Below are 27,640 nucleotides of genomic sequence, written 5' to 3'. Positions count from 1 at the left end.
TGCATTACCCGCAGTCGACGCAGAATTAAATACCATTTGAAATATATGTATATAAAGTTCTGCATATGGCGTGCAGATGAATATGAAATCTTGTACGGCTTCGTTATAAGATTAAAAATGAACGAAGTTCTGCTGTTACATCGAAAGGATATCTCGAAATGAAACTTTGAGTATCCGTGGACCGTTCGGCTTAACCCTCTCTACGTATTTGATACGTAAAATTAGTTACGAAACAAGCAGTATCTTATCAATCATTATTTTTTTCCCGTTATCGTTTTCTATTTAGTCTGTATTCAAGAAATATCAAACTGAAATCAACCATGGCCGATCCGACGATACAAACGTTTTGTTGCCACCATTCCAATAAGACAGATATGGCAATTATGATAATGCAAGAATTTAACACGGACGTTTACAATACCGTTTGCATGCTCTCTTCCTCCATAGGTATCTTAGGTGCAGTCTATCAGGTAAGAATTTTTGAAATGGGTCTATATTTAGGTTAAACGGCCAGATATTAAAAGCAACATTTCCTTGTAGATACTTCCAAGGGAAGCATCCAATCTTCCCCACAGGTGGCAAAGTTTCTCTGCATCCAGGGGAAGGGAAATACTTATATGGCTTGCAATTGCAGACCTCTTTGCATCGCTAGGTAATTTTCAATTATAATGTTAATCGATTAATGAATGTGAAAATGTAAGAACAGACAAGGAAAGAATGTTGCCTTATACGTACCGATTTCAATTTTTCAGGTGTGTTTATTAGATCAGCATTATGGGTGAATTTTAAATCTATAATGCCCATGGAGAATGACACGTCTAGTGTCGTTTTCTGTGCACTTTCATCGGTAAAACAATTTCATTGACAAGTTTATTGTATTACTAAATTATGTTTGTTTTATTTTTCTATCGTATGTATTGATAATATACGTATATATATGTATGTATGTATGTGCGTATCAAAGACTTTTATTTTTCCAGGCCTGGACACAGTATTTTTACATGGCGACATGGATCTGGACACTTTGTTACGCCATTGACATGAAACTGTTATTAGGAGATCGATCTGGACATCCCGTTTGTTACCATGCCTTTGCATGGATATGCCCAGCAATTTTGACTACGTTTGGTTTAGCAATATTATATCTACCAGATGCAAAGTTAGTCCCATTGATTAGACGATGCAACATAATTATTTCTCTTGTTATTTCTTTATAATATCGGAAATTCTCATTTAATTATAGTTGCCATAATTTAACGTCGCTATCCACTGCTGTATTACGCATTCTACCAAACTATTGTGCTACTTATGTGCTATTAGCAGTAGTCATGGTGGTAAATCCCGTTCTGTATTTCGCGTCAACGCGGGATCTTCAGACTGCCGTCACGTGCAGCTTAGCTCAAATAACAAGCAGAGAAAGAAAATTGGTGCAAACAATCAGATTCAAGTTCGCGTTAACAAATGTTGTGTACTACATATGCTGGCTACCGAATTTGATTAACGGCATCCTGTTGTGGACATTGTGGTTCCAATTGCCGATCAAGACCATCATTACTCTTTGGTACATAATGGTATGTATATACGTTTTTTTTTAATAATAATACCAGTTACTCAGAAACCAAACTGATCGACTCCACTTTCTGCAAAAGTGCAATGCAAATTTAGTACCGGAGTACATGATTGATAAAACACTTTACAAAAATAAAACAATTAACTTTTATTCAATTGATCAGAGAAGTTTTGATTTCATTTTTCCTATTCTTTAGGAAACAAAAACAGAATTTCATAATCTAAAATATTTTTACGTACATGCTCCAAGTAATTCTCGATTTCGAGGAGCTGATATTATTACTGTTTAGAAATCTAAAAGCGAACTCGTTTTTCTACCTAGTCTAATTTTACAATGTGATTTATATGAATTTTCTATTATCAGGCTGTCACGAACCCTCTACAAGCTTTCTTCAACGCTCTCGTGTACAAAAATTGGGGTAAAAGAGAGAAATTCCGGCTGGAATGTTGCCAGAAGCTAGGAAATTTTAACTTGAGTCAGATTACGAAAGGAAACACGGGCATGCGATTGTCTGAATCGTCGCCCTTGTTGGATCCGAAATTTGAGTGTCTACCGCATACGAGTATTAACGGATCTTCTTCTTTCTGAGAACTGTGATACGGAGCATTTAACTGTAGCGATAAAAAAAACGTCTTTTACTGCCTTAACATCGTTTTTAAAGGAAGTTATATTTTTAAATATTTACAAGATTTTTGCAAGCTTCGAAAAGAGACAACGTGCTCAATCGTTCATTTCATGATGAACACGCCTAACGGAAACAATATAAGAGAAATCACTATATTTATATATAAAAGTATCGTGTATATAAAATAATTAAGCTTTTTTTTTTACATACTTTTAGCGTTTTAACATTTTTTTTTTAAATAAATTAGTGTAGCGGTAACTTTACGAAAAAACCGAATTTTTCGTATTAACATTCGCCGGCAAAGCACATTTGTTAATTGTTATAACTGTTAAAAGATTTTATTTTCTACGTATATAAGGAAAAGTTATTATAGGATGCTATTGTTTAATCGGTACAGTTTGACCATGTATCTAATGTCTCTTATTTTGTGATTTCAGTATAATATTATAAAAATGTCAGTCATACTGAACTTTTGCGTGGATACATTACATATATACAAATATATAGCTAATATTTTGATTAAACAAGACGACGTTCTGCCTAATATTGTTAATAAGGAGCACCTCTAAAAAAATACGTATCTCAAAAAATAGTGCGTATAGAATCTTCGAAACAGATACTATTTCGATTATATCTTTTGATTAACAGATTTTATTAGAACAACAGCCCTCCTTCTTTTAATAAAAAAATTTATATGTACATCGCTATTAACAAACGATCGAACATTCGTTTTTTTTTCTTTTTCTAGACACTTATACGTATACTTTATAAAGAGTACCAAGACTATGTTTTCGACAAATGAATTCTATTTAAAAGTAGCACCAAATGTATTATATAAATGCGAGGAGATATATTTCGCGCAAAAATTAACATTTCTCTCAAAACGACTGGGAAAATTGTTGAAGCTTAGAATTTATTGTTTTCTATACTACTGTTATTCTCGAGAGTACCAAATTTAACAAAATTGCCTGGATAGCAACGATTTAAAAACATTTCTAAGCTGTGTGTAGTAAATTTGAAATTTTATTTTACTATAGGACTTAGAACGTGTCTACCTGAAGACAAACTATCATCAGTTACTTTCGAGTCAAGCTTACCAATTCATGTATATTTCTTGATATTGTAACATCGGTAAATTTTGTTCGCGGAAACATATCAAGATAATTTTACTATCAGATTAGAAATATATGAAACCGTAAATAAACGATACTCATGGAACAGTAGAGATCAAAATTGAGTAAGACTCTGCGTAAGAATGAAATATTTTAAAGTATAAGCTGAAACTTTATCTCTTGTTGCAACACTTTTAGAGTTTTTAAATTTATCCAATTCTCCAATGGTTTCGAATGAATCGTTAATTTTATACGAACTATAATCTTTATGCACCAAAGTTCACGATATATAACGTAATATTTATATACTGTTTATAAATGTAAAACACATACATGGTATGAGTATAAATCGCCAAAATACTGTAGAATTTGTACCGCGAAAGTAAATTAATCTAGCTTATTATTATTTTCTCGCTTAAACGTGGTAAATCAACGTGCACCATTAAACTTGATCAGCTATCATTAGAAGATCCTTAAAACAACATTAGTCTTGGACTGCAATATCTTTGTCACATGATCTAAATTTTGTTCTTAATATATATCATGATACCGTATCAATGTTTGCTCAATATTTTTATACATTCATTTTTTTAAAAAATAGATTCGATTTTAATAAAATAACTTTTGTTTAATGCTATACATATTATCTACTAATTCTAATTATGTGAGACTGATCATACATAACGATTCTCTGACTATACAATAACAAATTGAATGCTTGTTACATACTACTCACAACTTCTACAATGTACACTGCCAAGTAAAATGTCCAAAATATAAAAATATTTCATAAAATTCATTACTCATTTCTACAGCGAACTCGTGTGAAATAAACAAACTGTCACACACAAAAAGAATTCAGCTTATAACAGCCTACGATTCAATATAGCTGTTCGTCCACTTTTTAATAAATCTAATAAATCTAAAGCACTTCAACTTTGCTGACTTTTAAAATTTGAATACCGTATAATAATTACACTGCCCTGCGATGTCACAAATTACTTACTTATCACATGCAAAATTATTTTCCATTTTAATCTTTTATGCAAATAAATAATAAACGCTTCATTTAATGGAAAATGATTAGATGACAGCGATTTTAAACTTATCTACTAATTACAAAAATACTTGGCAGTCGAATAATTGAAGAAGATAATACAAAACAATATGCTCTGTATGTTACAATATAGTCACACAAAGAAAGTATAATTATGATATCCTAGAATACAAATAAATATTTTTATAATCTCATCAATGTTGAAAAACAATATGAAAATCAAAGCACACGAAAGCTATTCTTTTCGTTAATCGTTCAACATTATACTTTAAATAAAACCAGACAATTTTATATTTACAGTGATGTCACTAGTTGTTATGTTAATTGCGACGATCTTTTTCTTTTTTTTTTCACTTTTATAAAGCCAAAAATATTAGTGAACGCATCACTAAGTTGCGAAATGAAACAATACTGAAATACATATTTGATAGAGAATTAATTGTAAAAAAACTATTAGTAAAAAATATACGCATTCTTACTTATTATAATCGTATGTTGATCACAATGTTAATTTTGCCATAAATTTAATATTAAACACGTAATAAAACATGATTTACGAATATTGCAAGCTTATGTTTTTTTACAAAAATTGTAAAATTTAATTATATGTATTTATATAATAAAATAAAATAAGTAAGTTTATCTTTATTCAATTTGGCACTCTAATGGAATACGCGGTAGAGTATCGATTTGTAATAAAGCAGAAAAACCGTACAATATCGAACAGAATATTTACCTCTCTCCAAAGACTTAAAGTGCGAAGTGTATACAAGAATGAAACAAATTGGTGTCGTACTGGTAATATTTTCGCCATCAAGATGAAAAATTCGAGGCCCCTAAAGTCAAAGAGGTGATCTCACGAACGATCATCTCAGCTATTTTCCATGCCAACTCCTCTTTGGCCTAATTTCATCAATTAAATATAATTTAAATAAAAACAATAAAAATCATACATTATATGCCATGTATTGATTGCGGATGTTTATGTATTTATATTACAAATTTAAATGTACCAAAAATTATGGAACGAACATATACACAAAATATGTAAAACATACAAGTACACATATTTAAAAGAGTAAAACGTATCTTTCAGTTCAACTTTTTAAATTATACTTATGAAGACAAGCATTGGTATAAACATCTGCAGTCCAGTTATAAGTGTATCATTGATAATTTGAAACTTACCTTATCTTGCTCCATATTTACAAGTCTTTTCACAGCACGTGTTAATCGAGATTCTACAATTATTTATGAACGATTATTTCCAATTTATGTTGTTACTTGTTCAAGTATTTTGTTTTAAACAGCTTACCATATTTTCGTTGAGGATCGGGTTCTATTTCAGTAACAAATCTGCCTAAATCATCGATATAACCGACGCTTAAACTAAAGAAAAAGAAAAAAAAAAAGGAGTGAGGCATATGTTAAAACATTTAGTGAACAGTACTGTAGTTTCATAATTACCTGTATTTATTACGTTTCCATAAAGAATCAGGGTCGTAAAGTTGCCTGGTATCAATATTCATACCACTGGTAATGCTTGTTTTATTATTGTTCGACTTATTTCCTTCATTCCCTGCCTGCAGGGTACTCTGCATATTAATACTGACAGAACTGACTTCACTGCTACAATCAGAACCTAGAATTGTTTAGAAATGCGATAACACAAATCATGTAACATACATATAAAATATAAACGGACACAAACCTGCTCTTTTTAGTCTAAGATGTAAATTCGAGCATGGGCTGCTCTGGATAGTACTGATCAATTCTGATAAGTATTTGTAATATAATTGTGATGATAAGAAGGTAGGTAGATAATGCTGGAAAAAAAAGACAGTTGTTATCTAAAGTTCATACAATCGAATCTTATCTATGTGTGTTAATTTTTAACGGCGATTTTAAATGAACAGATATATTTCACTTGCAAGGTTGAAATATAATTTTTACCTTATTCAAAAAATTATATACAATTTTACACGGTTTATCAAAACAATCGGGGTGTGGTCCCTCCCCATCTTCGCGACAAATATTCTGCTCCACTTGGAAGCGAATTTTATCGCTGAAACCAAGGGGCATCGTTGCTTGTAAACTAAAATACCTACAATAATTATATACTAATTATAACAATCACTTCATTTAGTATTAATATATTTAACAAGATTACTATGATCTTCACATGCGGAGCGATCAGCTAAATGGCTAAGGCATTGCACGATTCATATCTTGGTACGTGGATTATGAATGTATTAATATATGTAAAAATTTAGAAACAGGGAATCATAAGAGGATAAGTACTTGTCATAAATAATTAAAGCATCAGTTTGTGCTTCCTCAGGATCTGCACCAGCCTCCTTCTCCAGCAAATTTTGCTTATAACTCATAGCAGACATCCAAAAGTCTAATAATTCTCGTTTATTTTCAAGTTCCATAAATTCCATAAAGTAAAAGAATGCAGTGTCATTGTACAATACATCTGCTAACTGTACATTACCGCTTGTAAGAACATCAATCTGATGCTTGCAGTGAAATTCACTTCTTAGAAAGTCATTGATGTGCCTAAAAAGGGAATCGCATTATAATTTACAGAGAAAAATTTGAGATATTTAAAAATTCCGATACTCACTCATTTTCTAGTATCTGGTATACAATTTTTTGAACAGCTGATAGGCACTGCAACATAGGCTCAATGTTTTCACACGTAAGGACTTTTTCCATTTTCTCTTTTAAATCATCAGGAATTTGGTTTATACCCAAAGTATCTCTAACGATATACCTTTTATAAATTCTCAATGCATCTTGCCTAATGGTAGTCATATCTTTTTCTTTACAATTGTGATTTGATTGTCGTATTCTGCTTATTGTTTGACTAGTCTTTGGCATGTCGTTGCAATTTGATTTCACGTCAGTACTATTTACATATTCCTCAAATAACTCACTCTTACATTCACGATCGTTTACGTTATCTTGCATTAAATCACAATGAAAGTTTTCATTGTCATTAATCGAATTAGTAATTCCGTTCGCATTCTTTGTACAATTCAAACATTCAACACTCTCCGCCTTAGTCTCCAATACATCGAACGAACTGCACAGGCATTCTACTTCCAGCCAGTACTTAATAAGTGCTAGACAGTTTCGCGTTTCCATAAACTGAATGAAATATCCTAGAGCACCTTTATCAGCGAGTATTTGTGGAAGTGTCTTAGAGAGCTGAGATTGGAAGGAACAAGTTTCTTTTGCCTCGCCATCGAAAATCTCGTCTTCCTCCTCCTCCTCAAGGCTACACAGTGTACTTGCCGATGTCTGAATAGACAAACCGCTACCGAATACATCTCCGAATGATTTCCCAGAGCTTGTCGACTTTACAGGAGAAGTTTGCGAAGATCTGGGCCTGTCTTTTTGTCCTGTAAATGAACAACAATTACATTGTATCCCCATGAACCATAACTGGCGAATCTACATATAGATGACGGTGGAATTTTCACTGATCACTGTAAATTATACGCGAAGAAACGCGAAACTGAATGTACGGATATCAACAGAAACGTAAACATTTTGCTTGTTAGGTTAACCACGATGCGATCAACAAACGTTCCTCACGCTTTCCCCGTGTAAAACGTCAACAAATCACTGTGAAATGTGTCAAGGATTATTTACCAGGCTTCTTAAAAAATTGGAACATTGTTCACGTTAAAACGGGACATGATAAACGACGGTGTAGAATTGTTCGGGAACAGAGGAACAATGTATTTTCGTAGCCAGACAGAATCGTTGCTCGTCGCGGCAGGCGAAATTTATGCGTGGGCTCCTCTTTCGGAGACGGTACCAAACACTGGATTAGGAAAAGGACACGGTGCACTTCCTCGGTCGTGCACAGAAAACGGCACATGACATTTCAACGGGCCGTGGTTAATGTCATCCTCGTTGTTCCGTTCAGGATCTCCGTGTCGATTGCCGCGCGAGCACACGCCGCGCATCTAACGACCGATCGTGAATCAAAACATCGAAAGACGCATCGATGACACAGGACTTGCGTAATCCACTCTTTTTATTACCAATATCATCCTAACGCATCGCGTTACCAGAGTGCTCTTCGAGATTCCTAGAAAGTTTACCGCGCATATATACTCGTCGATCATCCGATCGTCCCATGGCCGATTTCGCAACCGTCAAGCTTTGTTACCATCAGGACCTAATTACCGTAAAACTCCTTCTAATTTACATTATTATTATATAGCGATCGTTTCTAATTCCAAACCGTTACGGTCGTCCCTCGCGCTGGTGTACCGTGTTATTCTGTTAGAATTGTGCGGGCTCATTTCTATTCGAAATTAAAAAGAAAAAAGCGAACGAGGATAGGAATTTCAACTGTAAATAACAAGTTTAAATTTGGCTTTACAAGTTACTTAGCGTTCGAATGAAAAGTTATTCGAATAAATATTTTCTCTTTCTCTGTTAACTTACACGCGCGTGCGAACACGCGGAGGTTGTTTACATCGTGTGAGATAACCTTTTCGGTACGATTTCATACGATTTGCTGCGAAGCAACCTCCGCAGAAACATTTATTACCTACTTTCAGAATACAGATTACTTCTTACTTTCACATTATGAATAAGATAATTAGCAATAATAACTGAGATTGTATTCAGAACTAAACAACGTCATTGTGTCATCCCAAACGATTCGTGTATATTCAAATGTTAAGAATAAATAATTATTTAAATAATGCCCGATTCTGTTCATTCGCGTGCACATATTGCACGCCTACGGCAGGCATGGCCAACGTACGGCTCGCGAACAATGTTTCAATACTAGCATTTAACTTCTAATTAATCGAATGAATACTCGATGCTTTTATATTTTTTAAAAACGATTCCATTGCAACGAATGAAAGCTTTTATACTCATCTGTACACGATACGATCTGTTCGATGTTCAATTTAAATATTTCGCCCGGCCCGTGAAAACATTTTTGTATTTCCAATCCCCAAACGGGGGGCAAAAACAGTTGGTCATTGCTGGTCTACGATATGCCGTTTCTTCTCTCCGTGTCAAGATACTCTCTCTTGACGGGAAGAACGTTATTCGACCGATATAAAAGGAATTTCACCCATTCTGACACGGGACCGATCTCCGTCTCCTTGTAATTCGTCGTACGTTTCGACCACAGGAGACGCGTTCAGAGTTTTGTCTTTAACATTTAAATCGGGATCGCTTCGCGATCGTCGATCCTCCTGGTGTACACGCGTTCCTTGTATATCGGTACATACGACGGGGCCAATGTCCGGGCACTGCGCTCGAGGCTCTCATGACCGTTCGGCGACAAAGAATACCGGTTTCCCGGCGTACTGACCACTATATCAGGGAAGAGCATCGGTATAACGCCGCCTTTTAACCGGACCTCGTTCAGTCTCGATCCCGTCGACGATCCTCCAACATTTTTCCATAACTTCGTGGGCCCCATCGAAGTAGATCGGTCTCGCTTCGTCATGTGCCGGCGTTACATCCTACTCTTGGCGCTCGCTTATCACGTTCCGAATGGTCACTCTTCACCGGCGACGACCTATGATCAACGTCAAACAGGGGATCTGAACGTGCAGGTCCATCTGAAGGATGTACAAGTGCTTGCATTGTTGGACACGGAACTGCTCGACGATTATACGGTAAAAGAACAACTGAAGTTACGCGATGTTCGCGATGTCTGGGAACGTTTAAATATACCTTGATACAGGTAGATAACGCGATAATCAGAGCCGTGTTATCATTGATTCTTATCTTTATTGAGAGCACGGCGGATAAATTTCGTTGATCTTCACTTTGTTCGATCGCTACGTTTAAATTATATTATATCGATTATATTAAATTTTACCATTTTCGATAAGAAGACAGATTTGTTACAATTTAATATATGAATACGAACTTTTTTTTTAATAATCTGTCTTCTATTTCTAAGAAAGAATAAAAGTCGAAATAAAATTGTTAACAAGCAGACGATTAACAGTTAAGAGATTTCAGAAAATAAAGTTTCAGTTGAGCTAACGGGATGTTGGATTACAGGAATATGATTACTTCTACGACTACGCGGATTTCACGCTAAAACCAATCGATAAGCCCACCACCAGTACTACCACTAGTGCAATCACTACCGAGGTAACTTCGTCGGCTTTCGAGACCACCGAAAAAGTCAACGACACCGAAACACCTGACTCTTCACTCAATTCAACGTCTCTCTCAACTAGCAAATTGCCAAATGAGAATGCTACCACAGAAATCACGGAAGTTCTTCCATCGGCAGACGTTGAGAGTAAAAATGAAACGATAACCATTCCATCGAGTGATGATTCAGAAAATTCTTCTAACAAAGGCAACGCATCGAAAAGGAAAATCAACGACAAAACTAGGAATCTGTTCGAGACCGATGAAGACGCGTCGCAGGAAAACGATGGAGGATTGTCTACGGATAATCCGTCCAAAAGAATATCTAGAAAACGCTGCAAATTAGGATATTCACCAGATGGTAGGGGTCGTTGTCGTCGTTTAAGTCAACGAAGATTATCCTTAATTCCGTAAGTAGTTACTACAACAAAAATTAACCATTCATACATTATACAATTTGAAATTAGTAGATTCAATGAACAAAATTAAATAACAGAGTTGTAATATAATTGAGTTGTATAAATTGTAATGCTTGAAATCGAATAAAGTTTCATATATACCTTGTGAATATATTGAAAGACATTATTTATAACTTTGTTTTCTCTTGTTGTATTTTTATAGATTAGCAATGAGATTGGCGCCAAAACTGTTGGACGACCTCGCACGCAATACGAAGAATCTGGCTCAGGAAGAAGTCGATCTGGTGTACTCGAATCGAGCCGTGCCATGAATATTCGATACGCATATACTTTTAGTAGAATCGCATACAATGTACGTTGCTGCCTCATGTTCCTCGTCGGCTTACGTTAAGTTATATATGTTCGCATCGTCCACGTCATTTCATCCAGCATTTCTATCCGTTCGTAATTTTCCAAGTCTTTGTACATAACATAAAAAGGCATTACACTTGGCAAGGTTGTAAATTTATTATAATAAATTTATATATTCCTACCGAGTAACCATTTCCATTCTTTCGAGTTTCGGATTGGACAAGTATAGAAATACTTTTTCAAAATATTCAATTTTCCTAAATAAAAGTACACTGTACCGTTTTGCTTAAAACAGCAAAGGAGTTTCTGCAGGATCCATGAAAGGAATCCTGAAAAGAATAAAACAAATTTAAGGGAAAGAGAAATTATTATCGTGACGTTATCGTACTATTTTAAGCAATAATTTATACTTCACGCTGTGACCCTGAAATATCCTTCGTTTCACGACAAATTTTGCAGTTTTGCAATTTTAATACTTTCCAGTTGTCACTCGCATAGAATATTTGAAAAGATCTAAAGATGCCGCCTCGAGATTTAAAACGTCGATTCTACCTAGAAAAGTAACGTTGTGTAAACATTCTAAACCGTGGTACGCGAAGAACACGTGTCGCATACTAAATATATAATTGCTTCCCGACGAGGGTTAGTTGATTTGTTTGTTTTAACCCGTATGGAGGGGGATAAACTCGTGCGAGAAGCTGCACGGCAAGCAACCAGCAACACTGACAAGAACCGTCTCTCGGTGGATAGCAGTGGCTTCTTAATCGTCTAAGTCAATTGCCAGGCAGACAAGGCGTTTCTTACCCTCTCCCAACAGTGATACTCACCCGATCTATATACGAGTCACCGTCGATTCGAAGCTGCCAAGGAAACGGACGAATCTCTTGCACAGTCGAGGATAGGACTTCGTGCAGCTCGGCCGATTCGGGCGGTCGCTTCCTAAGGGCTTCACCAAGATGCCACTCCACGGCGCGTGCATCCTTCTGTTATCAGGTAAGTCGATTACGTACCATAGATTGCTTCGCGACACAAACGTCTATTCTTTACCCCGATATATTACACTTATATTTTATTATTTATATTACTTACTTTCTAATTGGACTGTATACTCTCCTGTTAGTTTAAGTTTGAAGACCGCTACTGATAGAGCTTTCCGCAGATTAATGCGGTTGTACGCGAACAGCAGCAGACGTGTTTTCTTATGTCCCTCTAAATGGAATTTTATGGAAGAAGAAACAGATTAAGCGAAGGAAATGAGTGATAACGTTATATCTCTCATAACGGCCTTAATCGATCCTTTACAATTTAATTTTTATAGCACTTGTAAAGTTTTTTATATCAGTTTTTATTTAAAAATATTTTAGACGTACGTTTCACTATCTCTCTCTCTCTCTCTTTCCCTCTTTCCTTTGCTTACCAAATTAATGCATAACGTAAGAGAAATTTGAAAAGTGTTGTTGAATTTTGTTAAATATTTTGAAAATTTGGAATTAAAAGTATAATCGTAGACAGTAGAGTTAAATTTGTTGGAGTATTCCATTACTTATTTTTGTATTGTTTTGTAGCCATTCTATTTAGATCACTAGTTCCGCAAATAAATGCAGCTCCAGCGACCTACGACCAACGACAGAACGGGGACTTCAATGTGGATGCGAAGTTCGAGAACTTCTTAGTGGTCGTCGCTACTTCCGGAAGCAGCAGTCTGTTCAGCAACCTGGCATCGCAAGCGCTCGAGCTGAACGAGCTAATCGCACAGCGCAGTAAGCAACAAACACGGGAGAGGCCATCTGAGACGATGGTTTATGAGTCAGAGGATGCAGATGGCGGCAGGGAGCCTTATCATGTCGAGATTGTACGCATAGAGAAGGACGAAGATAGTACAACCAGAAACGGACAGCTCGATAAGTTGTCCACCTCTGAAAGTAACGAGAAAACAGAGTTAGGATCGTCGTCGAAAGATGAAGGTAAAACCGAGCGGACATTGCGAGAATCTCTTGATGCAGGAGTGATTATCGATATCAAAAAAACAGGGAAAAAGACTAGGAGCCTTTGGAAAAGTGATGGTCCGATTAAGGCCAGTAAAAAACCAGTTAATATTAAAAACACGCAAATGGAGAACCTCGACCATCCTGATGACCTGCCAGTCAAGGAAGAGGCGTCGAAAGCGGCGAGACCAGGACTGTCATTGAAGAAACAATTATCCAAGAAAGAGGAAGTGGATGATCCTTCTTCGACATCTGAGGAGGATGAGTTGAGCAACAAGTATGCAGGGGAGCTCGTGTTGATAGGAGATGGCATTGAAAATTGCGGACCTGGAAGACGTAGGAATAAATATGGCCTCTGTGAAGACGATGAGAATTTCTATTAAAATTTATTCGGTTAAGGAGGTACTTAAGTTTCATTCAAGGGTATTCACGTATATAAAAATTGTGATATTTATACACTGTAGTTTGCCACCTATAAACAATGGTGCTCCTAGGGATACGATTTAAATTATCGATTCGCATGTAATGCGTACATTGTACGTGATATTCGAAACTCCTGTGTGAACTCTGATCTCGTAAGCAAACTATAGGTATACCCGAAACTCATCCTCATTTTTTTTACGTTTATATTATTTACACCATGTATTATGGATTTGTATCGCATATAAGGACAAATAAATGACGAGAACAAACGGATAAACATCACCTTTAATCCGATCCTGTATCAAACTTATTCTTACGATCGAAGAGTTAAGCTATGCGTAATCTAGCGTTTCGTGAAATTTTATCTTACGAAATATTTTCGCGCAAACCAAGAATTCATTTGTTTATCCAATCGGTACAGGCTCGAGCGATCTCGATTAAGCCTCCCGCGAGAAGGCGCCATTCAAAGCAAACCAGGAAGACAATCCGCGAAGTTCGAGCGTGGCGGAAATGTAAGAGCAAGGGCAAGGTTACGGTAATAAGCGGCGGCTGAGACAGAGGAACGGGGAAATGAACTCGGTGGGGCCACACGAGGCCATTGCCCTTTACAAATCGGTCCCGTGTGTGCACGTGTGTACGTGTGCGGATAGCTGATCGCGTGTACACCACGTACACGCGTGTTCGGTATCTTTCACGCACGAAAGGCTACAAGTTCGGGAGCAAACCGGCTACCGAGGGTTGTGTCTTTCCCTTTTCGCGGACCAAACTTTGTCTCAAATAAAATTACGCGGATTAATCAGAATTCGAAACGGATGGAATGGTAAAACTACGGCTCGTAGAAGGGCTAAACAGGATCAGATATTCTACTACAAGCCACTGTTTACATCTCATATCTTTAAGATTCTGCATGTTTAGAATAAAAAATCTTTGTCGATATAAACGTTGGCATTTATTAACCCTTTCATGTATCCTATCTTTAATCGTTTTCTCTCATAGATATTCCAGTAAAGAACACAGATACGGAGCTATATTTCCTCGTGAGACAGCAATTAGCGGAGTAATAATAATAAACACCTTCGGGGTGCTGAGCAATGTTCAATATCTAAGTCACTTAACGTTCTACATAATATAAGTAGTGGAGATGCTCGTAAATAGAAGGTAACACGGAGGTATCAACGTTGTTCGAGTTGAAAAATCAATTCTATCGAAGATTACGTTCTACCTGGCTATGTATGCAACAGAACGTGCACAGTGGCTCGTAGGTTCTTGAACTTGCCTGACGATCTGTTTCCATGCCAGGTGGGGACCGGGATCGCCGGTCGGCAGGAGACGTCGTCACACCTCGCTCATCCTCCGCATCGTCAAGACGTTCATTGCTCACGTTACAACGCTACGAGGCGTCGATTTCCTTTTTTTTTTCCTCTCCGATTAAAACCAAACCACGAGTCCTCCGCGTGTTCTCGGTCGTTCCTCGATCGATCGTTCGTCACGCGTTTAACCTCGACTCGAGACGAGAGATTCGAGGCCGGCACAAACCCGCGTATTGTTCAACGAATCAGTAGAATCGAGAATCCGGGTGCTCGGTTCTCCGACGATCGTTTAGAACGATCACGTGTACATCATCGATATCGACACCGATTATCGAAACGGACATCGATGCTATCGATCAACATGAGAATCTTCAAAACGGTGCTGCTACTCGCCGCGTTCTTTTCCAACAGACCTGGCCAGTGTTTACCGGTCGAAAACGAGACGTCGACCGTGGAGCCGTCCAGCCTGACGACGCAACCTCCCTACGGTACCACTGCGAGCGATCATTACGATCAACGGCAAAACGGAACCGAGAATTACCGTATCCACGTGGACGGCGTGATATTCCTCGTTGCACCCGCCGAGACGCTCCTTTTAGCCGGCATCGCTGGCGACAATAAACCTAACTTACCAGCAACTGAGATTACCAAGCCACCCTCGGATAAACCGGAAGTCGATCCTGAACCGTCATCGTCGCCGCCACCGCCACCGCCGCCGTCACCGTCACCCAAGTCAGCGCACAGGTATTTTCGAAGTTTCGAAATCTCACTTGAAACAAGGGTGATGCTGATTTTATATCGCAAATAATATATTTTTCGTTTTTATTTTCTTTTAAATAATTGTATACGCATGTTAATACGGTAGTATCGTTACCGACGTTTTCTGTGCAATGATACTAACCGGAACTGCCTAGACGTTATTTTTTTTATTAGTGTTACTGGTTAAATCAAAATGAATATTAAACAACTGATATAAATGAAAGGCGATGATTCATTTGAAAACAGGATTTGATCCAAAACCTGTTATTTATAACGATTACTTTTCGATCGATGAGACTAATGTACCTTCGTTTTAGGGCTAGTTTACGTCTGGCGAACTTGCTGGTCCCCCTGTTGCGTCGTATTCGCCAAGAATGAAGGACTCCAATTGTTACAAGAAATGCTGCAAGATATTTACGTAAAATTTTATCCATCCATTGCCAATACTTTTCTTTCGATAATCGTATAACATCGCCTTTTCGCTTTGTCCTCGCCATTATCATATTTTTTACTAACAAAGTGGACTATTTAATTATTTTACCTTGAAGTAGTATTTATTTTTGATCTTGCGCGCTTGTAATCGAAGCTGACCTTAAAAAGAATGTACTCAAAAGGCATACGAAGTGAAGAAATGTTCGGGACTAAATGTATTCTTCCATAATTCATGTAGCGAGAGCTAGGAAACGGTGCAAGGTTTAAACGGGCCTTTCTTTTTATCCTCTCCTTATATACTCCTACGAATGCAAATTATGTACTTGAGTAAATACATAATATATGATTCTTATCGAAACGAAATTTATTTGATTAAAAATTAAAATACATTATTTATGAGTTCTGTTTTTTGGTATATCATCACAATACTTTGTATAAAAAATGCTTAGGACTATGATCCTCAGAATATATATATAATATATATATATCATTTTGGGTGGAATCATTTATTTCATTTAGAGAAAAAAAGATAGAGGGCAGAAGATTGTTCAATTTCACGCAAACTTTACAAATTACGCAATGTATACAATAAGTAACTTGTACTCTCAACAAAGGAAGAGAGAAGACAAAATTATACAAAAAAGACGACTGTTTATAGAACGTAATTAGAATGAAAATATTAGATTCACGATGCTCACTTACACATATATATATATATATATGTATATATATACAATGCCTTACACAACGGATAATTGTGACTCATGGAAGCGTGTACAAGAATATGTTTTTCAAATATATCTCACCATTAAAATAGAAAGCAGCTCTGTGTGTGTAACGTGTGTGTTTTCTTACTTTTCTTCTTCACTTTGATACAATTTTTTGTTTACCTTTTTCATTTTCCTTCTTTTCGTTTTCCAGTGAAAGATATCTCCGAACACGTTCGTAGTTACGATTAAAAATGGCAAAGACGTTCAACTTCGTTCGACAAATAATGAATCAAACAATACAAGGAACAGTGTCACGTGTCGTTTCATTCGAATGATTCATATCCGCCAATATAATTATATACGCCAATTTTCATTACATAATGCGATAGTAAAACTAATGTACCCTGTTAATATTTCATTTCTCTTTTTGTATCCAACGTTTGAACGAGGAGGTGAACTTCGGTGAACGAAGCGTCAAAGGTACATTAAGACCTATGTATATTCGCTTTCCTCGCTAAGAGTATACAGGAATTAATACTCTTGAGAAAATGGTTTATTATTAATAGCACGATAAAATGCAATTCGGTGGGCATTACGATAGAATTGATTAGAGTCAACGCAATTAAGTATTCGTCACGGGATCGTCTATCATTTTTTTGTCTCTTTTCTTTTTTTTATTTCTCTCAAAGCGATAGATCGCAGTAAATTCTAACGCGGGACAACTAACTATCGATCCAACGATGCTTCGAAAGATGCGAGCCTGAATTATACGACTAACGATATCGATTTCATGAATTACAGACTACGTAAATTCGGTTCCGAAATTATGAGAAAAGATTCACTGTCATTATATACATGGATTATACGTCTTCCAGAAAGATAAAATATAGTAAAGCAATATGTACGAATACCTCCCACAGTATGACGGAACGGAGAAAGCTGTATATGAATTCGACACACGTAAAATTCCTATAGTTTATAGACTACGATATCTTTTAACCGCCGTGGCATGATTGGCCGAAAAAAGACAGTTTGCATGTACATACATACATATCGTCAAGAGCACTAGGTTCTCTAAAAAAAAATGATATATATTAGATTCCCGCGAATTTTCAACAGCTCACGTCAAATGGCATCGATAATGAACGATTAGAGCAAACAGTGTTAGTAATGAATTACATCGTCGAAACTAAAGGGTAAAAATGAATAGATGACAGAGAGAAAGAGAGAGAGAGAGAGAGAGAGAGTGAGAGTGAGAGTGAGAGAATGAAAAAAAAAGAAGATGAAAGAGGAAACGTGTTTAGGAAGAAGGTTGAGCTGCTGCGTTCGCGTTGAGATCTTCGCAGTCAGTAACTCCTCCAGGGCCACTATTATTAGCGACTGCGGGCTCGTCAAATTTTAATTCCTCCTTACCCGCCTATAGAGGAATTATTCCATTTGACATCTTTTTCAAAAAGTCAATCGGTGATTAAAAAAATTCTTAGAAATGGCAGCAGAAGCATTTCATAGATACGTGTCGGTAACATCACCGGCAATTACCTCTTTGATTAGCAGACGGCAGTTTTCCATCACGCTGCGCCTTCTGTCCGATGTATTGCTAAGGATATCGTCCGACTGGTGCAGGTTGTCCACGATTTTACGCAGCTCCTCTAATTCCGTCACCGTTACCTCCAATTTCGTTTCTAACTCGGATCTGCAAATCGCTATTAAATCTTATGCAGTGTCCCTTATTTTACGTTGCATCTCAGATACACGCAAGCGTTAAGGAAACGTGAAATTACTTCTCTTCTTTTAGCTCCTGTATGCACGTGTCGTTGTCGAGCTGTATTATTCGTAGTACTTTCAGTAATTTCGTGACAAGGTTGTCTACATCAATCACTTGGTCAACAAGTCCGACAGCGGGACAGTAATCCGAAGCCAGCGGACCGTCGTTCGTACCCGTATCAGATTCGCTTATAGAATCGCAATCATCGTCTTCCTCGTTTTCCACCTATAAAAATTTATTAAAAGATACAATTAATTATTCCTTTCTGTAATCTCGATCGTTTGATTATTATATCTTAGAGCAACGAGCAATAAAATACATATGCATGCTGATTCGTTCGGCACATTTATACCTTGCGGCGATGTAAAATAGCTTGCGTAAGATTCGTAAGACTTGAACATTCCTCGTTGGTGCGCGTCTTTTTGAGATTACTCTCTTCCACAGTTTCCGGGAAGCTTAAGGCTCTGCGAAGCGAGTCACTGCTCGACACCATGTTGTGCGAGTACGTATCTGGCAGGGGAACATCCTCCAACACGCTTTCCATCATCAGGCACGGCTCGGTTTCGAAATCGAGCAAGTCAGACGATGATTCCATACTTAATTCTAAATAGTTATAGAGAATAAAAAAAGTGCACATTATACGATTTTAATTAATCACTTCTCTACTATAAATTACTATAATAGTACAGGTTTTTTGATACAATGGTGTAGATTAAAATTTCCTTCGATTTTTATACCTTTGTATATTTGTTTAGCTGACTCTAAGGTAGATTTTTTATCCGTGTTCTTCGTTGCGAATGGATGCGTCGCCGCGTTCCGAATCGCACCAATTACCGCGGAAACGAAGGAACCACTTTTTGGACTAGGCGTGCACTCTTTCAGACTATGTTTAGAGCTAACAGGACTTGACTCAATGCTGCTATTGCTCCTACTGTACGCTTCATTGTGATATATCACATCCTACGAACGAAAATTATTGTTAATTATTACCATCAAATGTATATCGTATAATGGTATATCAATTATCAAATTGTTCGAATATAACGAAATAAGTAGTGGAATATTACCTCAAGGTCTTTCACTGAGATATTGTAGGACGTTATCAGTTGGTCCACCAATCCCTCTAGTCTGGTCCCAAGACCGGATAACGCAACCGCAGCTCCGGAAACGGCGGCTCCCTGTGTGAGTAGGAGTTCCCTGCTTCGTCGTTCGACTGCATTCAATTTCATGCTCATAGACAAATTTTCTTGTCTGCAAATGAACGAGAAAGCAATGTCAATGAAATGAACTAACATACCAAGGTTCGTTTATCTTGTACAAATACTACCGTCGCAGTTCACTAATTCGCACTAAGTGCTTGCATTCCTCGGTCTGCCTCTCCAATTCTACCTCGCGTCTCGTTAACAATTCTTCCTTCTTCGCAAGCTACAAATTAAAAAATCGCATGATCATATCGCATTCTTTGGCGTATGTTTTCCTACCGTCTAAATTACTAGTCTAGATTTATAAAAACCGTGGCCAAGATAAAATTCACTTTCTGAGGAAAAAGATACCTCCGTTTCAGTCTCTTTTAAAGCATCTGCCAAAGCAGCTTTCTCTTCTTGAAGGAAGTCTTGCATCTCAGCCGATTCTGCTTCCAATTCTTGTTGTTGTTGCAGCAATGCCTTTTGGGCGGCTAAACTTTTCTCCAAATCCTTCGTGGATTAACAAAGCATTGTAAATGAATAAATCAAAAAACACGGTTCAATTCACGGTTCAATTATAATGCTACAGATAATTATACAAATAGTGGTAACATTATGGATACCATACGTGATGTAACTTACCCTGCTCAACATGCGGCCTAAAGATTGTAAATCAGCTATCTGTAACTCTTGTCTAGCAACCACTTGTCCAGACGATTGCAAATGACACTCCAGTTCTAGGAAACTATCGCTGCCTTCTAAAATTCATTCATAATTTCTCATTTCACCGAAAATAATCACTAATCGGTGAAACGTATTTCAAAAAGTATTCTACGCGTTACGATTATAACCGCGAACTGAGAATGTAAGTACTTTTTAAAATACGTTTCGTCCATTACAGGCATCAACCGAAAGAAAGCAGAAAATATATAAAATCGTGAAATGAGTGCTCACCAGCGTGTTCTGATTGTGGCGTACCCAGCATCGCGAGTACTCGTTGTGCGTTTCTATCCAATTCTTGCCGGGCGAACGCGTGGTCAGCCTGCTCCTCTTCAAGCAATCGCTTCACCTCGATAATTTCAGCCTTCAGCTTCTCGTTCTCCTCCTTCTGGCTCGTCGTTTCCTCGTTTAACCGTTTCAGATCGCTCTGCATCGTCTGCATGTCGTCCCACGTGCCCTCCGTTTGGCACTCCTCGTGCAGTCTTTCAACCACTTCCGGCCCTGGAACAGCGCTGGGCACCCCGGACAAAGCGTTCTCAATGTCATTACCGGTCAGACCAGTTTGTACGCTGATCTCGTGATAGATGACCGTCTTCTCGGCAGTCTTGTGTCTAGGATACGGTGGCAAACTCTTGTGCCCGGAAGAGTCCTTGGCGGTATTCTTCTTTTCAGCCTGCCTGCTCAAACTCACGTCTCTGCTCCCGGATCTACTTCTGGCGGTCTTGTTCGATTTCTCACCGACTTTGGCAACGCTCATTTTGTTTCTATTTCTCCTGGGTAACGTGGCGTACGTATCCAACGCCTTGTTGTCCGCGTTTGTACTCATCTTGTCCAGTCTAGAGGCTCTGAGGGCCTCCATGCGGCCTGTGTAAGGTACCCTAGGTGCTGGCAGAGGCTTCTTCACCTCCTCGGACGGCGTCGAGCTAGGCGTGCGTGCGCCACGTGTGCTGGACCCACCTCTCGATCTGCAGCTCCCTGTTTGGCCGCGTCCGCGTTGCGCGAGGTCCTTGTTGATCTCTGTGGTAAGCACGGATGGCAGTGAATCGGGGATGGGTCTCGTTCTGCTACGCGGCGGCATCGAATTTGTTCCTGAACGAAATGTCATCGACACGCGGCTGTTGCTGGCCGCGTTATCATTGCTGTTCTCTCTGGCGGCTGACTTCTCTCTAGATCTCGCTCTGTCCCTCGTTGTCGGCTGCGTTTTGTTCAGAACGGAGCTCCTTGGAGTCGAGGCACGAGACTTGGTGCGCTGGTTGGCGATTACATAGGTAGCATTCAACGGGACCGTCTTCGTCCTGGCGTTCTTTTGAGCTTCCGTCGCGGCAGTCTTCTTTTTATTGGCGTTCGACGTGGCCACGGACCTCTTCACGTTCGTTCGGTTCGCTCGAGCGGAAACGCTGCCTGCTATGGAGGAACTCTCGCTGCCACCCTCGCTGGTACCCTCTCCGCCGGTGGTCAACCGTACATCGTCTGGCAGAGTCGCACACGGGTCCTCGTAAACGGAGCAACAGCTGACTAGACTGGAGTCGCAGGAGGCCTCGTCGAGGCCGCCGCAACTGCTTGCGTAATCTACGCTGTTCCGACTTCGTGCCTGAAAGCGTCATTAACGAATGTAGTGGTGCGATTCTGACCGTCGTTTCGTGGAAAGTAGGTCGTTGGTTGGCTGGGTTACTAAGATTTGTTTTACCGTTCTGATAATGTCCTTCACTGTTTCTTTTTATCAATGACGGCGTTTATTTTGCATAGAAAAACATGTTCAGCTCGGACATTGATAATAAATCTTTTTCGTGGCTCTGTGCCCACCTTCGTTTAATTATTCTAACACGTTTTAATAATATTTTATTTGTTATATTCCGTTTCTATTTCTCATTAAATTTACAAAATTTGTTCGTTACTTCGTAATACAATTTTTAGTATACGTGTACACGTGGTAAATGTAGCACAATCGAACTTGGTACATTTCAATTAATTATGACGCATGCTGTCTAAATAATGGAATATTTCGAATAATCGAACAGCTTTGTTTTTACACGATAGGAGATTATTTACATATTGGCGTATTTTATAAATATTAATACGTTAAACTTGCCAGAAAACAACTCCGACATCAACGTGCGAATCAATTTATTAAATAATTTCGATAGAGAATCGTCGGTAATATTACAGTGATCCCTCGAACAACGCGGTTTTCTTTGTCGACAAATTTCAGTGTTCATTTCCAATCAAATTATTCAGCGTATATTATTTTCTCTGAAAATAAAATTGAGAAGGAGTGAATGGTAACTCGTACGCGTAAACAAATATGACATAAGCATCCACATGCGTGTATGCGTTAAAACGTTACAAGTCTCGAAGGCTATCATCCGTCTAGCGTATTTTTGTTTCTATGATATAGCGTATAATTTAGGTTAAATTTCCACACCATGAACACCCGCCTCATTTAGTTCCCATCCTTAACAATGCCTTTTCCCACGTGTTCATTCAACATCTGAGAACACCGAGCATCAGGAGAAAATCATCGAGAAACCAGTGGCGAAATCATCGGATGCTCCTGTAGCCACGTAAAGTGGTCGACAACGGTCAGAGTGCAGCAAAACACCAGCCGAAACAAGTCGCGCTGCAAATAACCAGTTAGAATATAACAGACAATTGGTTTCAACCACACGTTCGAACGGTTAAGGACTCAACAGAGCCCCCTGCCGAGAGAAGAAAAGAATCAGTAGAAGTCCGATTAGAATCGCTGATTTGCTGCACCCTGGTCCAATTCCGAAGCGAGCAGCCCGCTCAAGTTATCCCGCGAACCAATCACAGAGGGTTGCTGCCCATCCGATTCCGTCGAACGAGACCCACGATCGATGCGAGGGACGATTATCCTTCACTTCGAGGCGAGCCTTTGTGTAATGGTAAGTATTTTATAGAGCAATAAAAGCGAACGAGTGTGAGATTAGTGAGGTGATTTTTATTAGTACATATTAAGTAATTAGTTTCCTATTCTTTTCCTTTCTTTCGTAAGTTAGAAATCTGTTAGCATGCAGATATATAGCAATAATTTCATTACTGAATCAAGGTGTTTGGGACCACGTGTACCGGTCTTGTGCGTTACGTAATAGATTTTGTCGCGTGAAATGGTAGGATAATGTATCATTTTGTTATTGGGTTAATGCTTATTCAAGTAATTTTAAGGTATCGATTTTCTTCTACTTTGAGTCCTCTGTTCTCTATTTTCTCCTTTTACGTTCGTATCGAAGTAATATATTAAGAAACCGTCGCGTTCGAAAATCTTGCCCCCGCACCGTTCCCCTGATCCTAACCGTGCGACCGTCCTAGCTATGGTAAACATTTAGATCTTTTGTAACGGTGCTGTGTTGGTACGTAGCCTGGTACCGTGTTCGATTTTCTTCGCCTTACATGCCACTATTTCGTTCGCGTTTATCTGGTGTATCGTTTCTCCTCGAGTAGCAAATTAGAATCAAGGCAAGCAAAAGCGTTACAGTATGTACACGTGATAATAGTGTAAGAAATTCAAATACACGATATAACATACACATATATTATTCACTCATATACAGATGTATTAGGTCTACCGAAAAGTGGTCTATCCGTTTGTGAAGTGAAAGAGAATAATATATTTATGTAGATATACCATGTATATGTAAATGCACATACTTTAGACAAATACGACATTAATTTAATTTTTTTCAACAGGGCTGGAGGGTTGTTGATGGCTTCGCAAATACGTAGAGGTTTCGCTCTACGCGGCCAGATCATTGTCCCCTACCAACGTTGATCGAGGAACCACTGTATTTGTTTTTAATTAGATGGGGCATTCCTTATAAATACTAGGGGTCACTATTACCGTTGAATGCTGTCTCTATCTATGGCCCCGAAAGTGTATCATTATCTTGGGAACTATTGAAAATCCGAAGTTAGAATTTTGGATTTGACCACCTCCTATCTCCTTCAAATTTCGTATCAATGGATTTCGCCATATAAGCTTTTTTGAGATATAGATTTATTTTGTTTTAGAATTATGTTAAAGAAAGAGAGTGAAGTGTTTCTGGTAACCCTGAAGTGTTCTTCATTATGAATACTATACTCCCAATATGAAATACAGGTTGGTAACTATAAGATCTTCGTTAACCAAATTTTAATCATTTTTTTTTATCATTCAATGTCCGAATATAAGTAAATTTCTGATTTATGTCATTTCATTTGTAAAGTATTGGAATTCTTTCTTTTTTTTTAGCGTGCAGCGCAAAATGCAGTGTAACACCATGTGCCTCTCCAGAAACGTAACCGATCGATCCTCACCCTTGGGACTTCGGTAGTGCAGCCCTCTACACCACTGTCGCTCCCGTCCTTGCTGTCCTTCCCTTCACCAGCGTAATCTTTCCTGTCGCTGTTCAGGGCAGAGTCAGGCTTCGACTCTTCCGTGGACTCCGTTACGTGGATGACGGTGATGTTACACTCGCTGTTCACCGTCGCGTCCAGCTCTTCCTCGTTGGGCAGCTTGCTGGAGTCCGTCAACGGTGACGCGAGATCTTCCGGCACACCAGAGTCCTGCCTCGCCACATTCTGCATCGGCAACACTTTCAGGCTGTTGTCCTCGAGAGGTGTCTTCTCCATCTCGAGGATCGGTTGCTCGTTGCTTGACGACACGCTCATTTCGTTGTTGCCATTCTGCGATTAGAATTGGATTTATATCTGTTGGATTATTTCTAAAAATGATTCATTAACAAATAGCAAAAGTGAATGTCGCGTTGAGAAACACTATCGTTAATTTAAATAACGAAACCGACCCGTTGAGTCGATAGGCCTGTAACTGTTTGATGGTTAAAGAACTGGATAATAAGCATGGTCCAAACTTAATTGTCTACTGTCTCTACAAGTGGACGACAGAATCTTTGTCCTATACTCGCAACATTTTTACTAGATTTTAGATGCAGGAGCCTCGAGCCATACTGTTGATAGAGATGGCTTCATGAAAGGGCTTCATGAAAAGCTTCAGAAAAATTTCATGAAATTGGTTACTGTATACTGCGCGTAATATTAGCTTAAAATATGTACATACGTGAGTAAAAAGCTTTTAAAATTGTTAAACTTTAATTTGTTATCTCTCCTAAATAAATGCCGTTCCTAAAGTACCTCTTGCGGGGAATTATTCAGAATATGCACCACCTAACTATCAGCACGAACAAAATCAATCTACCCTTTTCTGCAGTTTTACCAACCAGCGTCTACAATTGTTACTATTTCATAACCGTTATTTCCATTTCATGAAAAACTGTTGTTTATTACTCTGTCTAAAAACTTTTATCATAATTTCAACTTCCGTTCGTAATTTGTTTTCAGCGGCGTGCAATTGAACAGCTCAACTACTCAAGGATAGCGCAGTACAGCGTTTGCCACGTTAGCCACGTTATAGCAAACAGTCTGTCTAGCGCAAAAATGAACGCTACGAAGGAAGCCTCCTGCAACCGAAGGAAAGCTACGAATAAAGCAAAAAGTATGGTTCGCGGTTGATCGAACGAAGTAGCATTCAACGGAAACTCTACGGATCGATGAAGCAATTAAAATCCGGATCTTGACCGTGGACAGACGACACGGTGCGATATTCGATTAGCGGGGATAATTTCCGGGAATCCTTCCAGAATTCACGAAAATGAAACATACGTGAAGAGAGAGGGAGGAGGCAGTAATTTTCGCGACCAATCAACTCGCAAAGGAAATTCGACTCGATTGATCGGACCATGTATTGGAAACTAAACGAATCTGTGAAATGTCTGTATAGGGTGGTTCAAAAGGAAGGGAGAATGTTAACACACTATTGTCGGATAACAGCGAGAGTTTGTTACAATGACATTTTTTTTGCATAACGAGCATAACTTGAACAAAACAATAATTGTTAACTAGTAAAGATTTGAAGAGTTTACTTAACAAAGGAAAAGAAACGCAGAAACTACTACAGTGTGTAAACACACAGAAACAGACGAATTAAAAGTCCATGAGATTATATAATCGAGTCAGCATTTTGTCGTTGATTAGCGTCATCCATTACAACAAGCTACAGCGGTGTCAACTCTATTGTTACATAAATCATATGAAACAAGGCATAAAAAAATGGTAAGAAAAAAGACGCATAAAATGGTGATATTAAAAAAAAAAGAGAAATACAATTCTCTCAACACGCCAATATAAAATAAATTAGTAACTTCGGTTAACAAAAAGCACTTTGCGTCAAAAGCAAAGCCGCTCAAAAAGAAACAAGAATGCCAATTCAACGTGACCGTTTTAAAAGCTGGTAAACAAAAACTGTTGGTCTCCGCGTCCATGGCGAGTTTCACTTGAATCGTCCCTCTCAGTCGGTTCGATATTTCTACGATGTCGCCTCTCTCTCCCTCTTCCCTGTCATTACGTACTTTATTTACAATTGACGAGGAAGATCGCGTCATCACGCGGTGTTCCCCCTTTCTAACAGCTCTCAATCACGTAAAAAACGTTTAGAGCGATGATGGTACTTTGTACGCGTGTCATTGAATGACTCCTCCCTCCTCCTGACCGCCGTACTGATTGATGGTTTTGTATGTCACATATGTTTTACAATTGATAAACGACAAGAAAGCGCGGTCGTCAAAGACGCCGGCAAATTGATTACGGTCTGCGTAAATGTTTGTTTTCGAAAAGGTTATTAATAAGAACTCGGTTACGACAACAACTTAGCTATTACTGATTTGTTTAGAAACTTTCGAAAGATTTTGATTATAGCAAGGAAATTAATTATCCTAAATATTTTGGCGTTTGGACATTTGAAAATCGAAATATTCGATTATTTGAAAATTTGACGAAACTGTGAAATGGCAACTTCTTTTTTTCGTTTTCGATAATTTTGAAATACGTTGTAGAAATCTAAACTTTGAACATCATCCTATGCATGTATATAACCGTTGATTTCTTTTAGTTTCCAAGATATTCACCGAAAAAGGATTGAAACCGCCCAATACGTTTTGTCTATAAGCGTGTATCTCTGCGAGGACTTATATCTCAGCGTTGGCTGCA

At 38.3% G+C, this 27,640-nt stretch overlaps 7 protein-coding genes across 15 annotated transcripts in view; 4 read left to right on the top strand and 3 right to left on the bottom strand.

Annotated features, from left to right (window-relative positions):
- Positions 1 to 27,640, bottom strand: part of LOC143423653 (uncharacterized) — a 121,093-nt gene that overhangs the window by 37,170 nt on the left and 56,283 nt on the right. The window lies entirely within an intron of this gene.
- On the top strand, positions 95 to 2,894 carry LOC143430124 (G-protein coupled receptor 143). The gene is made up of 6 exons (XM_076906165.1): positions 95 to 470; positions 541 to 652; positions 753 to 847; positions 981 to 1,159; positions 1,244 to 1,571; positions 1,934 to 2,894. The coding sequence occupies exons 1-6, from the start codon at positions 321 to 323 to the stop codon at positions 2,156 to 2,158; spliced, it is 1,089 nt and encodes a 362-aa protein (XP_076762280.1). The 5' UTR covers positions 95 to 320; the 3' UTR covers positions 2,159 to 2,894.
- Pkaap (A-kinase anchoring protein pkaap) lies at positions 2,222 to 8,341 on the bottom strand. 2 transcript variants are annotated; one of them, XR_013102603.1, is made up of 10 exons: positions 8,028 to 8,341; positions 6,994 to 7,774; positions 6,666 to 6,926; positions 6,318 to 6,468; positions 6,076 to 6,190; positions 5,832 to 6,006; positions 5,680 to 5,753; positions 5,553 to 5,605; positions 5,101 to 5,267; positions 2,222 to 2,318 (listed from the first exon to the last, which is right to left on the bottom strand). XR_013102603.1 is itself a non-coding variant. In XM_076906015.1 (9 exons), exons 1-9 carry the CDS (start codon positions 8,050 to 8,052, stop codon positions 5,178 to 5,180), a joined length of 1,725 nt encoding a protein of 574 aa, XP_076762130.1. In that variant the 5' UTR covers positions 8,053 to 8,341; the 3' UTR covers positions 4,846 to 5,177. The 2 variants fall into 2 exon arrangements, 1 of the variants encoding a protein (XP_076762130.1); XM_076906015.1 differs by lacking the exon at positions 2,222 to 2,318 and having other exon boundaries at positions 4,846 to 5,267.
- On the top strand, positions 9,575 to 11,294 carry LOC143430207 (uncharacterized). Its single transcript, XM_076906293.1, has 3 exons — positions 9,575 to 10,033; positions 10,428 to 10,936; positions 11,148 to 11,294. Exons 1-3 carry the CDS (start codon positions 9,860 to 9,862, stop codon positions 11,254 to 11,256), a joined length of 792 nt encoding a protein of 263 aa, XP_076762408.1. The 5' UTR covers positions 9,575 to 9,859; the 3' UTR covers positions 11,257 to 11,294.
- LOC143427511 (uncharacterized) lies at positions 12,024 to 13,981 on the top strand. Its single transcript, XM_076901728.1, has 2 exons — positions 12,024 to 12,289; positions 12,862 to 13,981. Exons 1-2 carry the CDS (start codon positions 12,253 to 12,255, stop codon positions 13,662 to 13,664), a joined length of 840 nt encoding a protein of 279 aa, XP_076757843.1. The 5' UTR covers positions 12,024 to 12,252; the 3' UTR covers positions 13,665 to 13,981.
- LOC143427504 (uncharacterized) lies at positions 14,997 to 16,196 on the top strand. The gene is made up of 3 exons (XM_076901716.1): positions 14,997 to 15,221; positions 15,334 to 15,758; positions 16,091 to 16,196. Exons 1-3 carry the CDS (start codon positions 14,997 to 14,999, stop codon positions 16,149 to 16,151), a joined length of 711 nt encoding a protein of 236 aa, XP_076757831.1. The 3' UTR covers positions 16,152 to 16,196.
- Corn (microtubule-binding protein cornetto) overlaps positions 16,683 to 27,640 on the bottom strand; it is a 34,087-nt gene continuing 23,129 nt past the window's right edge. For 2 of the 8 annotated variants that reach the window (XM_076904070.1, XM_076903898.1), the window contains exons 2-12: positions 24,896 to 25,264; positions 20,819 to 22,175; positions 20,507 to 20,622; positions 20,234 to 20,374; positions 20,008 to 20,105; positions 19,748 to 19,931; positions 19,418 to 19,640; positions 19,033 to 19,283; positions 18,697 to 18,905; positions 18,455 to 18,608; positions 18,150 to 18,332 (exon numbers count right to left, since the gene is read on the bottom strand). In XM_076904070.1, coding sequence (XP_076760185.1) covers positions 18,216 to 18,332; positions 18,455 to 18,608; positions 18,697 to 18,905; positions 19,033 to 19,283; positions 19,418 to 19,640; positions 19,748 to 19,931; positions 20,008 to 20,105; positions 20,234 to 20,374; positions 20,507 to 20,622; positions 20,819 to 22,175; positions 24,896 to 25,249 — 3,204 coding nt within the window. In that variant the 5' untranslated portion in view covers positions 25,250 to 25,264 and the 3' untranslated portion in view covers positions 18,150 to 18,215. Of the gene's footprint in view, positions 17,990 to 18,149; positions 18,619 to 18,696; positions 18,906 to 19,032; positions 19,284 to 19,417; positions 19,641 to 19,747; positions 19,932 to 20,007; positions 20,106 to 20,233; positions 20,375 to 20,506; positions 20,623 to 20,818; positions 22,176 to 24,895; positions 25,265 to 27,640 lie in introns of those variants that run through there. The other 6 variants (XR_013102488.1, XM_076904161.1, XM_076903974.1 and 3 more) reach the window with 6 other exon arrangements.

Source organism: Xylocopa sonorina, chromosome 1 (assembly GCF_050948175.1).
Source record: "Xylocopa sonorina isolate GNS202 chromosome 1, iyXylSono1_principal, whole genome shotgun sequence".
Taxonomy (NCBI): domain Eukaryota; kingdom Metazoa; phylum Arthropoda; class Insecta; order Hymenoptera; family Apidae; genus Xylocopa; species Xylocopa sonorina.
Note: the sequence above shows the minus strand (reverse complement) of the source record. Positions and strands in the feature narration are given on the sequence as shown.

Bases quoted from the DNA above. Each gene is read 5' to 3' on its own strand.
- Pkaap (XM_076906015.1), bottom strand. From the start codon at position 8,052: ATGTTCCAATTTTTTAAGAAGCCTG. The intron at 7,775-8,027 runs GTAAATAATCCT...GTTCATTTACAG, and splicing joins CCAATTTTTTAAGAAGCCTG to GACAAAAAGACAGGCCCAGA. The intron at 6,191-6,317 runs GTAAAAATTATA...TTTTTTTTCCAG, and splicing joins TATATAATTTTTTGAATAAG to CATTATCTACCTACCTTCTT.
- LOC143427511 (XM_076901728.1), top strand. From the start codon at position 12,253: ATGCCACTCCACGGCGCGTGCATCCTTCTGTTATCAG. The intron at 12,290-12,861 runs GTAAGTCGATTA...ATTGTTTTGTAG, and splicing joins GTGCATCCTTCTGTTATCAG to CCATTCTATTTAGATCACTA.
- LOC143430207 (XM_076906293.1), top strand. From the start codon at position 9,860: ATGTGCCGGCGTTACATCCTACTCTTGGCGCTCGCTTATCACGTTCCG. The intron at 10,034-10,427 runs GTAAAAGAACAA...GTTGGATTACAG, and splicing joins AACTGCTCGACGATTATACG to GAATATGATTACTTCTACGA. The intron at 10,937-11,147 runs GTAAGTAGTTAC...GTATTTTTATAG, and splicing joins CGAAGATTATCCTTAATTCC to ATTAGCAATGAGATTGGCGC.
- LOC143427504 (XM_076901716.1), top strand. From the start codon at position 14,997: ATGCCAGGTGGGGACCGGGATCGCCGGTCGGCAGGAGACGTCGTCACA. The intron at 15,222-15,333 runs ATTCGAGGCCGG...CATCATCGATAT, and splicing joins ACCTCGACTCGAGACGAGAG to CGACACCGATTATCGAAACG. The intron at 15,759-16,090 runs GTATTTTCGAAG...CCTTCGTTTTAG, and splicing joins TCACCCAAGTCAGCGCACAG to GGCTAGTTTACGTCTGGCGA.
- LOC143430124 (XM_076906165.1), top strand. From the start codon at position 321: ATGGCCGATCCGACGATACAAACGTTTTGTTGCCACCATTCCAATAAG. The intron at 471-540 runs GTAAGAATTTTT...ATTTCCTTGTAG, and splicing joins TCTTAGGTGCAGTCTATCAG to ATACTTCCAAGGGAAGCATC. The intron at 653-752 runs GTAATTTTCAAT...TCAATTTTTCAG, and splicing joins AGACCTCTTTGCATCGCTAG to GTGTGTTTATTAGATCAGCA.